Source organism: Cupressus sempervirens, chromosome 6 (assembly GCF_028749045.1).
Source record: "Cupressus sempervirens isolate cs-2001-9-10 chromosome 6, ASM2874904v1, whole genome shotgun sequence".
Lineage (NCBI taxonomy): Eukaryota > Viridiplantae > Streptophyta > Pinopsida > Cupressales > Cupressaceae > Cupressus > Cupressus sempervirens.
The window spans coordinates 134,969,237-134,983,848 of record NC_143123.1 but is presented as its reverse complement, the minus strand read 5'-3'; the positions used below and the strand labels follow the sequence as shown (position 1 = coordinate 134,983,848).

The following is a 14,612-nucleotide window of genomic DNA, read 5'->3' as shown; positions in this document are numbered from 1 at the left end:
TTTGGCTGGATAATGCAGAATAGAAAGCATATTTCTCATGTTCATTTCCTTCATTTGATTTCTCAGATTTTGCAAAAGATGCTTGAGGTTTACATCTATCGGGACAATTTATTGAATAATGTCCATATAGATCACATCTGAAGCATTGGATTTTGGACAAATCTTTCTTCTATTTAGATTGTCCATTTCCATGAAAATTACTTTTCCTTTTGTTGTTTTTCTTCTTTCCTTTCTTATGAGCATTTGTATTAAGAACTTGAACATCTTCATCCAGGGTTTTGTGTTTTCCCTTAATCATTAACCTCGATTCCTTTTGAAGACAATTTGATCTTAAACGATCCATTTTAGCAATTTTAGACCTAGCACTTATGCCTTGTACAAAGGATTCCCATGAGTTTGGAAGTCCTCCTAATGCTATTAAGGATAACTCTTGATTTTCAATCTCATAACCAAGTGCAGATAATTGATCTCTTAAGTCCGTGATTCTCATAAAGAAAGCATTTATAGTTTCTCCTTTATTCATGCTTATACTATTCATTTGCCTTTTAAGAGCAAGTTTTTTGCCAGTATTATTGATTAAAAATTGTATTTTCAAGAGCTCGAAACATACAATAAGCTGTGGTATGTTTTGCCACAATAGGTACTATGTGGTCTCGAACAGTATCTACAATTATCTTCATTGCCTTTTCACTTTTCTCAACCCATTCTAATTTTTTAGGATCATCTTTAGGTTCCTCTTTGTCCTCTTTGATAAATGATTCAAATTTGTTTTCTTTTAACAACATTATTACTCGAAGTTTCCAGGATTCGAAGTTATCAGCACTTCCAAGATGATGTTCGAATCTCATTGTGTTTGTCATTTTGTAGAGAGAGAGGATTATTTGTCTTAAAAGTAAAAATCTGATTTAATAAACTTAGTGTGATCTTTCCTTAGCCAAGCTCTAATACCATGTAAAGTTTACTTACATATTTCCCTTTCACTGCTGAATTATGTATATTTCCTGCAAGTACAATCAATGCCAATGAAATATACAAGTGCTGCACAGTATATATAAAAGTCAATGCAAATGATGATAAATATTTATTCAAGATCGATGTTTGTATTGCCTTGTATCTGCACACATTAAACAATTTCTATGTTGCAATATTGGGTGGCATGTACTCTATATATGATTCTAGACAGGTACATGGGTGAATGGGCATGTCTTCAAATGGAGACATGTCCATTCACCCATGTACCTATTTGGTGGAATGGTCACACCTGATGATTAGTCATAACAAGAACTAATGCAATTACGACTTTAACTAAGTCTATTGCAATCGGTAACAATCAGTATAAATACAATTGTTTACTGAATTCAAATCTGAGATATTACTTCAATAATAATATGCATTGGCAGTTCTGAATGCTGCTATCTCCGTTATGAATATTTAGACTGTATTCATGTACATATACATATCGGTATTCTGCATATCGACGTGTATATATACATGGGTATGGTCTCATGTCATCAGTGCAATTTTCTGAACCAAAGCGATTTGCCTCAACATATCTCTCCTACTAGAGTTAGAAACACATGATATAACTAATCTCATTGATGCAGTTCTCTTGTAATGTCCCCGTATAAGGTTTACCATCTCATTACCACTAATACATTCATCTCAGTAGGAGCTTCAAGAGGGCACTAGTTAACTGCCAATCCAACTAAGACTGAGAGCACATCATATTCACATGATGGTGAACTTGCGCATATGCCACAAATAGAGAGAAAATCCAACTATGGACCAATTCCTCCTTTGGATTGATCAAATTGCCTCCCAATCTAAAAGAGGCAGGAATGTCCAACTATGGACCGATTCCATCCCTTAGGGTGGTGTACTTGGTCCAGCTAAGCCCAAGAGCATGTAATATTCACATTATAGCAAATATGCCCTTGTTTCACAAGCAGCAAGACTATGCCCTTGGGGTATCCCACAAGTGGCAGGAATATCCATCTATGAATTGATTTCCCCCTTGGGGTATCCCACAAGCAGCAGGAAAATCCACTGATGGACCAATTCCCCCCTTGGAACAATTATATCACCTCTCAGCCCACAAGGGACAGGAATGTCCAACTATGGACCAATTCCATTCCTTTGGGTGATGTACTTAGTTCGGAGGAGCTAATGCACTGCATCTCCATATCTTACTTCCTTCAACTCATATGCATATATTTAAACACGTGATTTTAATTCATTAGGAGGAAATCATAGATAAGATCCATTGATACTTCATGCCATTTTATAAGTAGTATTCTGATTTTCTGTGCTCAGTGAGGTCACTGTGTGTATGTTTTGTTTGGTTCAACCTATATTTGCTCTCAATAGGGATTATATTCAGCAACCTCAACCTGGTCTCTTATATCAGATTTTGACTTCATTGATGTCTGCTTGCTGCTTATATTCAATCTACATTTGTTGGGTTTGACCTTCTCATTCTTATAACGATTCACCAAATGAAACTCTTAGATTGATCTCTCAGATCAATCTCCAGCACCAAATGGATTTCTTCTATGCTTAATCATCTTTACAGTCTGCTCTTAAATCTGAATAATAATCTTTTATTGTTGCTGCATCTTTTATATTTTATTAGCGAAAGAATCACCACATTTTATTCGGATTCAGTGTTTTTCTCATTGTTGCCTTTGAGAATAATATGTTATTCCCCAAGTTGTTCTCCCCTTGGATGTCCTCCTCAAATGAAACATTCTCCCCTTCATATATTTGAATGTTGGGGAGAGTCACCCCTCTTCATCATGGCTGCCACTTGCAAAGGTCACAAACCTTTCACAATTACCACCCTTTCAAAGAGTTACAACACTTCATAACTTTTGCCTTTTGAAGGGGACACTTCCTTATTTTCTTCTCACTTCATTTTTCTCTTCTATTTACTATTCCTTGTTTGACACCTTCCCTTTTCTATTCCTTCCTCTCTCGCCCTTTCAAATTAAGATCTTTTCCCTTTTTATGCCTCATGTTTGACCCTTCATTAACTTAACTAGATTTAACTATGCTATATTTTATTCTTATTATTTTATATTTTGAATTTTAATGATAGTGTTACATTTTGATTTTTATTATTATTATTTTTAGATAATCCTATTTCAAAAAAGGGAACGTCACAACGGCTATGGAATCCAAACATCATAGCCATTTAAAAAATTATACTCGGGTTCTTTGAGATCTTCTACCAAGGAAGAAACCCATTGGCTGCAAGTGGGTGTACAAATCTGATGGAACACTTGACAAATACAAAGCATGGTTGGTGACTAAAGTATTCTCCAAGAGATTAGGACTTGACTATGAGGAGACCTGTGCTCCTAATGCTAAGATGAGCACTATCCATCTAGATATAGCTTGGCAGCATAGTTTATGTCAAGAGTACCTTCCTTGATGGTGATTTGAAGGAAGAAGAATATATGACCTAGCCTGAAGGTTTTTGAGCTGCATGAAAAAAAGCATCTAGTGTGCAGACAAATGAAAGCTCTTTATGGCCTAAAACAGGCTCCAAGGGTATGGTACATAAAGATTGATGGGTATTTGGTAGAAAAGGGGTTTTAGCAAAGTCCTTTAGATCCCAATTTATATTTCAAATGCATTAGTAATGATATTTCATCTATGAGTATGATATTATCACTATAGGTTGTGGTGACCATTTGTTTGAGAAAATTAAACAAAATTTGTCTCGGGCTTTTAAAAAAAAGAGTTAGGCCTTCTACATTATTAGGTGTCAAACGAGCAGTGGTATTTTTATTTCTTGTTCTAGATATGACAGGATTTGTTAGATAAGTTTAGAATGATAGAATGCAAAGTCTTGTCGACGCCTATGGAGAAAGAGCTGACACTTCAAACCAAATCAAACTCAGAGGTAATACACAAGTCAGCTTTAGGCTACTAGTGAGCATCCTTATTTACCTTACAGCCACTAGAGCTAATTTGAGTTGTGAGTTGTGTTTATCATTTCATGAGAGCCCCAAAGATAGAACAATAGGTTTAAGCGAACCAAGTACTCCGATATGTGAAACGGACACCTAACTGATTTTTTGTATAGAAAAAGCAAAGATCCTACGCTGATTGGGTTCACAGATTCAAATAAGGCAGGTTTTGTTGATGATAGTAAGCCTCGGCCCTTATCCTGGATATGTTTTCAGTCTTGGTATAGTGCAGTAACATGAACCCATAAGAAGCAACAGGCAGTAGCTCTTTCCTCAGCAAAAGAAGAGTATCGAGAACCATCACAACATGTGACGGATTCTGGCTTTAGAAGATGCTTTCTGACATGAAAATGTCTCAAGCAAGGCCTTAACCCTTGTTTAGTGACAAGCAAGGGGTGCTAGAACTTGCTTAAAATCCAACCTTCCACCAGCAAACAAAACATGTGGAGTTTCATTGTCATTTAATTGAAATTCACTAACTTGTAGAAGATGGATCAATGATGTTGCAGTATGTTCCAACTGAGTAAACTACAGACATTCTTACCAGGTCTTTGAGTCCAAACAAATTTGTAAAATTCCTGGACAAACCTGGTCTCATTAATAGATTGACCATTAAGGAAGAGTATTAAAATAGCATTGCTATACTTATTTACAATGGTCAATGAGAATATCAGGATAGTTATTGGTAAATTTCTTTTATTCTTTAGTTTAGCTCTTATCCTCAGCTTTCTGAGTTGACGATCTTATCTGTTATGGAGAGATTTCTGTGATTTCTCACTTTAAGGAGACTTTCACTCCTTTGTTATTTATTGAATTTCTTGATAATCATTTTAGTAATAATAAGTTATCAGGCTCCGATACCAAAGAAACATTTATTATGTATGCAAGGGCATGTACAAAAATGTACCAAGATAGAAACCAAATCCAATTAAAAAAAGCTTATTTTAGAAATTATACATAAAACTGCAAATAAGATGAATAAAAAATGACATGTATTTGTCCCTTAATTAGAAGACTAAAGCAGGCTATTATCAAAATTGTTCAGTGGGTTCTTCATAAGTTTTATGTGAAGTAGTTATGCTCTATCTCAATATGCTAAAATCCAAGTTGAATATGTATAGCAACAAAAAATGCAAATGAGAACAAACCATTTATCTGACGATAGCATTTGATCACTTTGTGGTCTATAATCTCTTCTCCATATGTGATATCTGCTCCATATTCAGCAGCCAGAATCCTGAATGGAAGGGTTCCCTGCACAGTGCACAACTATTGTTAAATAGATATTATTAAATAAATAATGATAATAGAATCATATATTACAATTAGTATTAAAATATTTTTAAAAAAGAATAATTAAATAAAATATAAAAAATAAATAGTAATAATATGATATAATCTATTATCAATAAAATAAGATATATAATAATAAATATTACAATGAATGAATGAACAAATAATCAAATTAACTACAAGAACAATATTGTAGAAAACGTAAAACCTTTCTAAATAGGATTTAATAATAAATCATAATAAACGTATAAAATAAATAAGCAAATAAATAATATAATATAAATCAACTAAATCTAATGAAAGGTCAAGAGATATCTAATAAAGAGATGTGACTCCTTCAAAATAAGATATAAGAGGGGGGAGGGTTCATTTGAATAAGAAAAAGGGAGGAAGGAAAACAGAGAGGAATTAAAAAAAGGATTAATAGAAAAGGAAAACAATGTGGAGAAAATAAGGAAGTAAAATTTTCAATAGAAAATGATGATGAAAGGATGTGACTCTTTGAAAGGGTTGTAATTATGAAAGGTTGTAACTTTTTAAATCGATAGTAATTGTGAAAGGTTGTGACATTTTGCATGGATTATGATTATGAGGGGTTGAGACTTTTTGAAAAGGTTGTGACTATTTGAAATAATTGTAATTATGAAAGGTTGTGACTTTTGAAAAGGGTTGTGATTATGAAGTGTTGTTATTTTTTGAAAGGTCAATTCCTATATAAATATGAAGGTGACTTATGTGTTACTAAGAAGTGTACATTCAATGAGGGATTATATATATAAACATGTTAGTAATGATAAAAGCATAACCATATATATGTTATATATTATTTGAATAAATCCAAGAGGTATTGGTATATCATCATTATATGTATATGTTAAAGTTTGATTAGATTTATGCTTTCTACTTGAGATGATATGATATATCTCAGTTGTAACTTGTAATAGCACATTTAATTTATGTGTGTTTCAAGTTACTCTTTCAATGAATATATATATATATATATGATATAAAGAGGCATGGCTTCTCTAGAGACATGTCTCTTGTTAGTATCTTAACTCGCATTGAATATTGCTTTAACATATATCACAAATGATAAAATAATATAGAGAGAGATAATATATATATGTATACTATATCTATAATATATATATATATATACACACACACACACAATAATTTATATCAATAATAATAAAGCTCCATGATAATAATAGTGAAGGATAGAGATCATATGTTTAAAGCCAATAAGCCATTCAAACATTTAATTTCATTGATTGAAATCATCCGATCGAATCTACAATCATTAACACTCCCTCTTAGCTAGGGAGGATGATTTCTATCCAAATAAATAAAATAGTGTACTACTATTACCACACAGTAACATCAGGAGTATCATATGCCCAAGAGTATCAACCATATGATATTCACCACACTCATACCTTTTCTTGGTATGTGTACTAAGATTATATCTCGTGATGTCTACCAGGGAAGATATTTGCTCATTGTAATGTTCCCGACGAAAATAAATGTATTTAATTATTTTGTGTAATGGGCTGATTATTTTAATTTAAAACGGACCCAAATTTATTTTTGTCTTAGTGGTTTGTGTCACCGTCGGCTAACTTTGTACACCCTCGGAAAGCTTTTCCCGATGGGTATTAAAGCACGGCTTGTAGTCAGTTGGTAGGCATGCTTTTGGATTTCATTTATCTGTACTGCAGATTCCTGTTGGAGTTTGGCATTGTTCGCCATTTCGGAAGTGGAAGACCTTCCCTATTTGGCCTGTAGGATTTCGATGGGAATTCAGCCGTCACACTATTCCGTTGGTGTTTGCATCTGTGTATTCGGCAAATTGGAGATTCAACTATACGTGATAATATATGTGCCTGTAGGAGCATCTCTCAATTCTGTAATCTGTGTATGCTATAGTTCTTGCATTTTGAGTTTTATGTTGGTTTATGCTATTGCGTTCTCTCCCTGCCAAGTCTCTGTGCACAGTCATCCTTACTTTGTACGGCATTCTATCCACTTACAGTTGCACCGTACAGCATCTCTAGGAGTTTACCATTGCCTCCACCACCTTACGGCTTGTACCTACACCGTACGGCCACTTTAATTCAACGTACGGCATTCTCCACACCCGTACGACTCTTATCCTCCTACTTAACATCACTGTACAGCCCCTCGGGATTGATTGGTCACCATACGGCATCCACAAAATCACTGTACGACATTTATAAGCCACCGTACGGTCCTTTCACTCACCGTACGCTTACTCTCTCTTCACCACTGTCTTTCATACAGCCACTTCAGCATCTTCAACAATTGTACGCCTACTCCAAACGATTTTCTTCAACCATACAGGTTGCTTCAAACCACCACCGTACAGCTATCCCCCTCATTCCTCTACGCACAATTGTACGGTCATTCTAGGCACTTCCTCACATCCGTACAGGGCCATCAATTTTTTTTTCCTCTGCGAAATTCTAAACTGATAGCAAGGACCATTACAATGGTATCAGAGCCATCGATCCTGCCAACCTGTGATCGATGAATGCGAGTTTATAACCATAAGAGAAGGAAACATTTCGTTGATCGAATGGCTGAAGAACGCGAACGGGAACCGGCAGGTGCCAAACTCATTGCACTCCTGAGGGATCTTGCGCGAAACCAGGCACAGATCGCTGATACTCAGCGGCTCATGGAAGAAACTCTCAAGAAGTTAGTGGAAAACAAAATTTTTGGAGAATCGAATGGACACAGCGCGGACTCGGTGGCGGGCAGATCACACCCTCACCCAGCACGCTCTCGACCATCCATGCCAACTTTCACACCACGAACTAAGACACATCACAGACTTCCAACCTTCGAAGAGATAAGGGAGGACTGGAGGAATGCAAATCTTGAAGAGGACATTTCCTACAAGGATTACGCAAATCTAAGAATGAGATACGCAGGATGCGGAAACAAAGGAGGATACTTTAACGATGATCTGAGGAGAAAATTGAGTAAAGTGAACTTGTCTCCATTTGATGGTTTGGGCTACATTTCAGCACAGGTATGGGTGATGAAAGCCGACACCTATTTCCAGCTAAATCCTATGCTTGAGGAAGAAGCGATCAAATTTTCCGCGTTGCACTTGGAGGCGTTGCACACGAATGGTGGCACCACGGCACTATTACTCTTGGGCATGATCAAATAAAGACTTATGCAGAGTTCACGAAGAGACTAATTGAACGATTTGATGGAAAGGACCCCAAGCTCAATTTCAAAGATCTGGCGTAGTTGAGGCAAACAAGATCTATAAATCAATTCATCGTGGAGTTTCAAAGACTTTTCGTGTTGGTCACAAACATCTCTGAACGAAGGCAGGTTGTGCTCTTTATGGACGGACTGGCAGAACCACTGAAAGGTTGGGTGAAAGGATTCAATCCGTCAACCCTGACGGAAGCAATTAGTAAGGCACGAAGCATGGCATCGTCGTCGGCATGAACATCCTCTCGGAGTCATTTATAGCCGAAACCGCCGACGTTTTTGAGGGACAAACCTCCGCCCAAGAAGCCACCATTGGATGAAGCATCCTGACAAGAACTTCAAAGGAAGACGTTGTGTTTTAATTGCAAGGGGCCTTGGGAACTTGGCCACCAATGCCTCGGGAAAGGGAAAATTCATTACATCGAGGTAATGTCCGATGAAGAAGACGAACAGAAATAAGAGGAGATGCCAGTAGAAGATATCCAACCTAGCGGTGACACTAACATGGTCAACTTCAACCGTACGGAGAGGTTTGCCGCTTTAATAAAACGTGGAGGATCCATCGCCTTGGCCAGCAGTCCGAGGTGCATAGTTTTTCGTGTGCGAGGTACCCTTCAGGGACAAAGGGTCACGGTGATGTTGGATAGTGGAGCTACATTGAATTTCATAAATTCATCTTTAGTACAGCGAAGAAATCTCCCGACGGAAGCACACGTAAGCTTTCAGGTTAAGGTTTGTCGGAGGGACTTTCCTGCCCTGCATGCACCTAGTTCCTCAGTTGAGCATCACGATGGTGAATCACATGGTGACAGAGGACTTTTTCATAGTGGACCTGGCCGACATGGAGGTCATTCTTGGCATACAGTGGATGGAGACGCTTGATGAGTACACTCAGAGTTTCAAGCAAATGGACTTCACTTTCGTGGCTGACGGAAAGAAGGTGGTCCTCCGAGGGATAGCAAATGAAGGACCAAAGGAAGTGTCTGCGCATCGAATGGAGGCAATCCTACGGTACGATGATGTTGCGTGGGCCGCGCATTGCTTCATCTCGACGGAACCTATAAAAGGGGACCGAACACCTCCACAAGATAAAGAGCTTCAAAATATTTTAAGTAGGCATGAAAGGGTTTTCATAGATATTCCTCCTAGCATACCACCGCATTGGGGATTTGAACACACAATAGAGTTGGAATCAAGAGCAAAACCCATCATAACCACATCGTAACGCCACCCCAAGAAGTTCAAGGATGAGATTGAACGGATGATCCAGGAGTTGCTTGATAAGGGATGGATCTGTCCCAGTTCTAGCCCATTCGCATCATCCATGGTGTTAGTCAAGAAGAAGGACGGAACGTTGCGCATGTGTGTGGACTATCGTGCGCTAAACAAGAGGACAATAAAAAACATGTACCCCATCCCGAGGATAGATGAGTTGCTGGATGAACTACATGGTATAGTCTATTTTTCAAAAATAGATCTCCATTCCAAATACCATCAGATTCGAATGAGGGAAGAGGATGTGGAGAAAACGGCCTTCCGTTGCCATTATGAACACTATGAGTTCCTGGTCATGCCGTTTGGTCTGATCAACGCACCTGCTACATTCCAATCGTGCATGAACCGCATCTTTAACAACTAGTTGCGTAAGTATTTGTTGGTGTTCTTTAATGATCTTCTCATTTATAGTAGGACGTGGGAGGAGCACCTAAAACATTTGAACGAGGTTCTGAGTATCATGGAAGAACAATCCCTATTCGCCAAACCGTCCAAATGTGAGTTTTTGAAATGACAGAGATATTGTACTTGGGGCATGTTGTCAGTCAATATGGGGTTCAAGTGCATCAGGAGAAGATTCAGGCTATCCTCGACTGGCCTCCCCCGAAATCACTAACGAATCTGCGAGGGTTCTTCGGATTGTGCAGTTACTACAGAAGATTGGTCAAAAGTTTTTCTCAGCTCAGCGTGTCTTTAACAGATTTGACGAAGAAAGGGGCTTTCCAGTGGAATGAAAAAGCACAACTCACATTTGAGAAGTTAAAAGAGGCCATGAGCACTTGTCCGGTGTTGGCACTGCCCGACTTCACCCAACCATTCATTTTGGAATGCGACGCATCAAGGGAAGGCATTGGAGCGATTTTGATGCAGGACAGACACCCCATCGCCTATGAGACCAGGAAGCTCACACTAGTCAAGCGCCTATATTCCATTTATGATAAAGAAATGTTGGCCATTATTCACACACTGACCAAGTTCCAGCAGTACCTGGTTGGTGCCAAGTTTGTTGTCCGTACGGATCACAATAGCCTAAGATATTTCTTGGAGCAGAGGGACTTGAACGAACGGCAACAAAAATGGGTAAGCAAGGTTCAATCTTTTGATTTCCACATTGAATATGTAAAGGGGAAAAACAATGTTGTCGCAAATGCCTTGTCTCGAAAACTCACCATCTGCTCACTAGAGTAGATCTCAACCGACTGGAAGGCACAACTGCTGGTGGAATATTCCAAAAATACTTTGGCCTGTGAGATAATGGATGGTCACATCCACGATGATCGTTATAAGGTGGTGAATGATATCATCTATTATAAGGATTGGATCTACCTAGTGCCAGAATCCAAGCTAAAGCAAAAGATCCTGAAGCATGTGCACAACTCCCCCTGGCTAGTCATCCCGACTTCTTGAAGACTTACAAAAGTATGCGGGAGAGGTTCTCATGGAAGGGACTGAAAGGGGACATGTTGTAGCATGTCCGCAAATGTATTGTTTGCCAACAGAACAAATCCAAACACACTCTTCCTGCCAGACTGCTACGGCCTCTGCTGATTCCCGAACATCAATGGGAAAGTATATCAATGGATTTCACAACAGGTCTTCCTAGGGTGAACGAAAGGGATTGCATCTTCATGGTACTTGACAAATTGACAAAGTATGCTCACTTCTTTGCCATCCCCTCGGACCTTTAGGCTACACAAGTTGCCGATCTGTTTTTTAGAGCAGTCTTCCGCCGGCACGAGTTACCCTGAAACATCATCAGCAACCGGGATGGACGCTTCGTCAGTATCTTCTGGATAGAACTATTCCGGATGGCAGGAATTGAACTATCACCGAGCACGAGTTACCACCTACAGACGGACGGCCAAACTGAAATTGTGAACAAATGGCTCGAAGGGTACTTACGGAACTACGTCTCGGCACAACAACGCACATGGGTGAAATGGATCCACCTCGGAGAGTACTACTACAATACCACGTATCACATGTCAATCGGAATGACGTCGTTCAAGGCTCTGTATGGGCACGAACCACTCTCCTTCATCGATACAGTTTTGGGCGATAGTCGTGCTCCAAGGGCGAAGGATTGGCTTCAGGAAGGACAGGACATTTTGAGGAGCTTGAAGGAAAACCTATAGGCACAAAACCGACAAAAGGTGTACACCAATAGACATCGAATAGAGAGGGGTTTTGAAGTGGGTGATCTGGTCTATCTCTGGCTCGAACCATACCGACAGTCCTCACTAAAAGGAACAAGGAAGGAAAAATTTAAGCCCCGATTTTATGGTCCCTACCGCATGATCTGTTGCATTGGTGAGGTAGCGTACGAACTAGAACTTCCCGAAGGTAGCCGCATTCATAATGTCTTTCATGTCTCCTATCTGAAGAAGGTTATCGGGCAAAACATCATCATCACTACCGATCTACCACCACTCAATTAGGAAGGGAAACTCATTTTGGAACCTATTGAGATTCTCGAAGTGCGCAAAAAGGTCTTGCGGAACCGAACCGTAGAGGAGTACTTGGTACATTGGCGACATCTTCTGCTGGACGATGCAATGTGGGAAGGCGAACAAATCCTCCAACATCCGGCACTACACTTGCTTGAGGACAAGTAAATTTCAGGGCAAGAGGATTGTAATGTTCCCGACTAAAATAAATGTATATAATTATTTTCTGTAATGGGCCGATTATTTTAATTTAACTCGGACCCAAATTTATTTTTGTCTTAGTAGTTTGTGTCGCCATCGGCTAACTTTGTACACCCTCGGAAAGCTTTTCCGGATGGGTATTAAAGCACAACTTGTAGTCAATTGGCAGGCATGCTTTTTGGATTTCATTTATCTGTACTACGGATTCCTGTTGGAGTTCGGCATTGTTCGCCATTTCGGAAGTGGAAGACCTTCCCTATTTGGCCTGCACGGTTTTAGTGGGAATTCAGCCCTCACCCTATTCCGTTGGTGTTTGCATCTGTGTATTCGGCAAATTGGAGATTCAACTATACATGATAATATCTGTGCCTGTAGGAGCATCTCTCAATTCTGTAATTTGTGTATGCTATAATTCTTGCATTTTGAGTTTTACGTTGGTTTATGCTATTGCATTATCTCCCTCCCAAGTCCCTGTGCACAGTCATCCTTACTTTGTACGGCTTTCTATCCACTTACAATTGCACCGTACGGCATCTCTAGGAGTTTACCATTGCCTCCACCACCGTATGGCTTCATTATCCTTCATTTACCTCACTAAGAATAATGTACGGCTTGTACATGCACCGTACAGCCACTTTAATTCAACGTACGACATTCTCCACACCCGTACGGCTCTTATCCTCTTACTTAACATCATTGTATGGCCCCTTAGGATTGGTTAGTCACCGTACGGCATCCACAAAATCACCGTACAGCATTTATAAGCCACCGTACGGTCCTTCCACTCACCGTATGCTTACTCTCCCTTCACCATTGTCTTTCACACGGCCACTTCAGCATCTTCAACAACCTTACGCCTACTCCAGACGATTTTCTCCAACCGTACAGTTGCTTCAAACCACCACCGTACGGCTATCCCCCTCATTCCTCTGTGCACAACCGTACGGTCATTCCAAGCACTTCCTCACATCCGTACGAGGCCATCGATTTTTTTTTCCTCTACAAAATTCAAAACTGATAGCAGGGACCATTACACTCATGGTATCTCCACTGATACTACGTCTCATAATATCTTCCCATGGTTGATATTTGCTCATGGTTAACTAGTAATCATAATAGTTTATCCCTTGATCAAATCAATCTGACTAAAGCTACAACATTAACACTCTCTCTTAGCTAGGAAGGAATGTGTATTAAATCAACAAACAATACTCTCGAGTAATGAGAGAGAAATGACATCTCAATTAGATATTCTAGAAGATGGTGTGATGAAGAATATTAACATAGATCCTTTATTTAGATGTTACCTTACAAGAATATCATCCATAAGATATTCACCATACTTATACTTTCTTTAGTATGTGCACGAGCATCAAGTCTCACAATGCCTACCAATGAAAATATCTGCACATGGTGTCTCCAATACTATGTCTCATAGTATACACCATGTATGTCAAAGTAATGTAACTTCAAAGGTTACATAAAAGACATGTACTATCATGATCTCCAAGGACATCAACCAAATGATATCCATCATGATAGCAAGTTAAACTATTATTAAGATTATCACCTTACAATAGTAACCACAAGTAAACTTATTGAAAGATCGTCACCTCTCAAGAAGTTCTCAAAATATCATGTAATAACTCACACGACATCCACCGTGAATCATATCAGAGGGTGGGTCCACCATTGAATATTCCTAGAGGGTGCAACAAAGATTTTCACCTCAAACTTCTCTCTCATAGAGACGACACACTAAGGCACATCTTAGGTAATCATTTATGTTGACTCTCCCTCTCAATAGAAGCTTTGATCTATAACTCTGAGCTTATCTTTGTTGGTGTAAATAAGTATTTACTATTTACACTTACTTTACTTAGGTTAATGCATTATTTTATTATTTATTTAGGTGAGACACTTAGGAGTTTGTGTACTCTCATGAGTTGTCATGCTGACAACACTGAAGTACGCAACTCTATTTCAGCACATGGTGTCTACAACATTGGAGTTTGCATCATTCACTGAGTTGTCATGTAGACAACACAGTTATTCGCACTCCTAATTTAGCACATGTTGTCTACAACATAAATTTGCGTGCTACACCATTGTAGGCTTATCCTCTCACCATTGTACTTACTTCTGTGCTTAATGGAGGATAACCCAT

At 38.8% G+C, this 14,612-nt stretch overlaps 1 protein-coding gene across 2 annotated transcripts in view; it reads right to left on the bottom strand.

Annotated features, from left to right (window-relative positions):
- The window catches only part of LOC149551583 (Aldolase-type TIM barrel family protein), a 166,433-nt gene that overhangs the window by 138,460 nt on the left and 13,361 nt on the right, over window positions 1-14,612 (bottom strand). For both annotated transcript variants that reach the window (XM_089787100.1, XM_089787099.1), the window contains exon 2: window positions 5,123-5,228. In XM_089787100.1, the coding sequence (XP_089643226.1) occupies window positions 5,123-5,228 (106 nt within the window). The remainder of the gene's footprint in view (window positions 1-5,122; window positions 5,229-14,612) is intronic.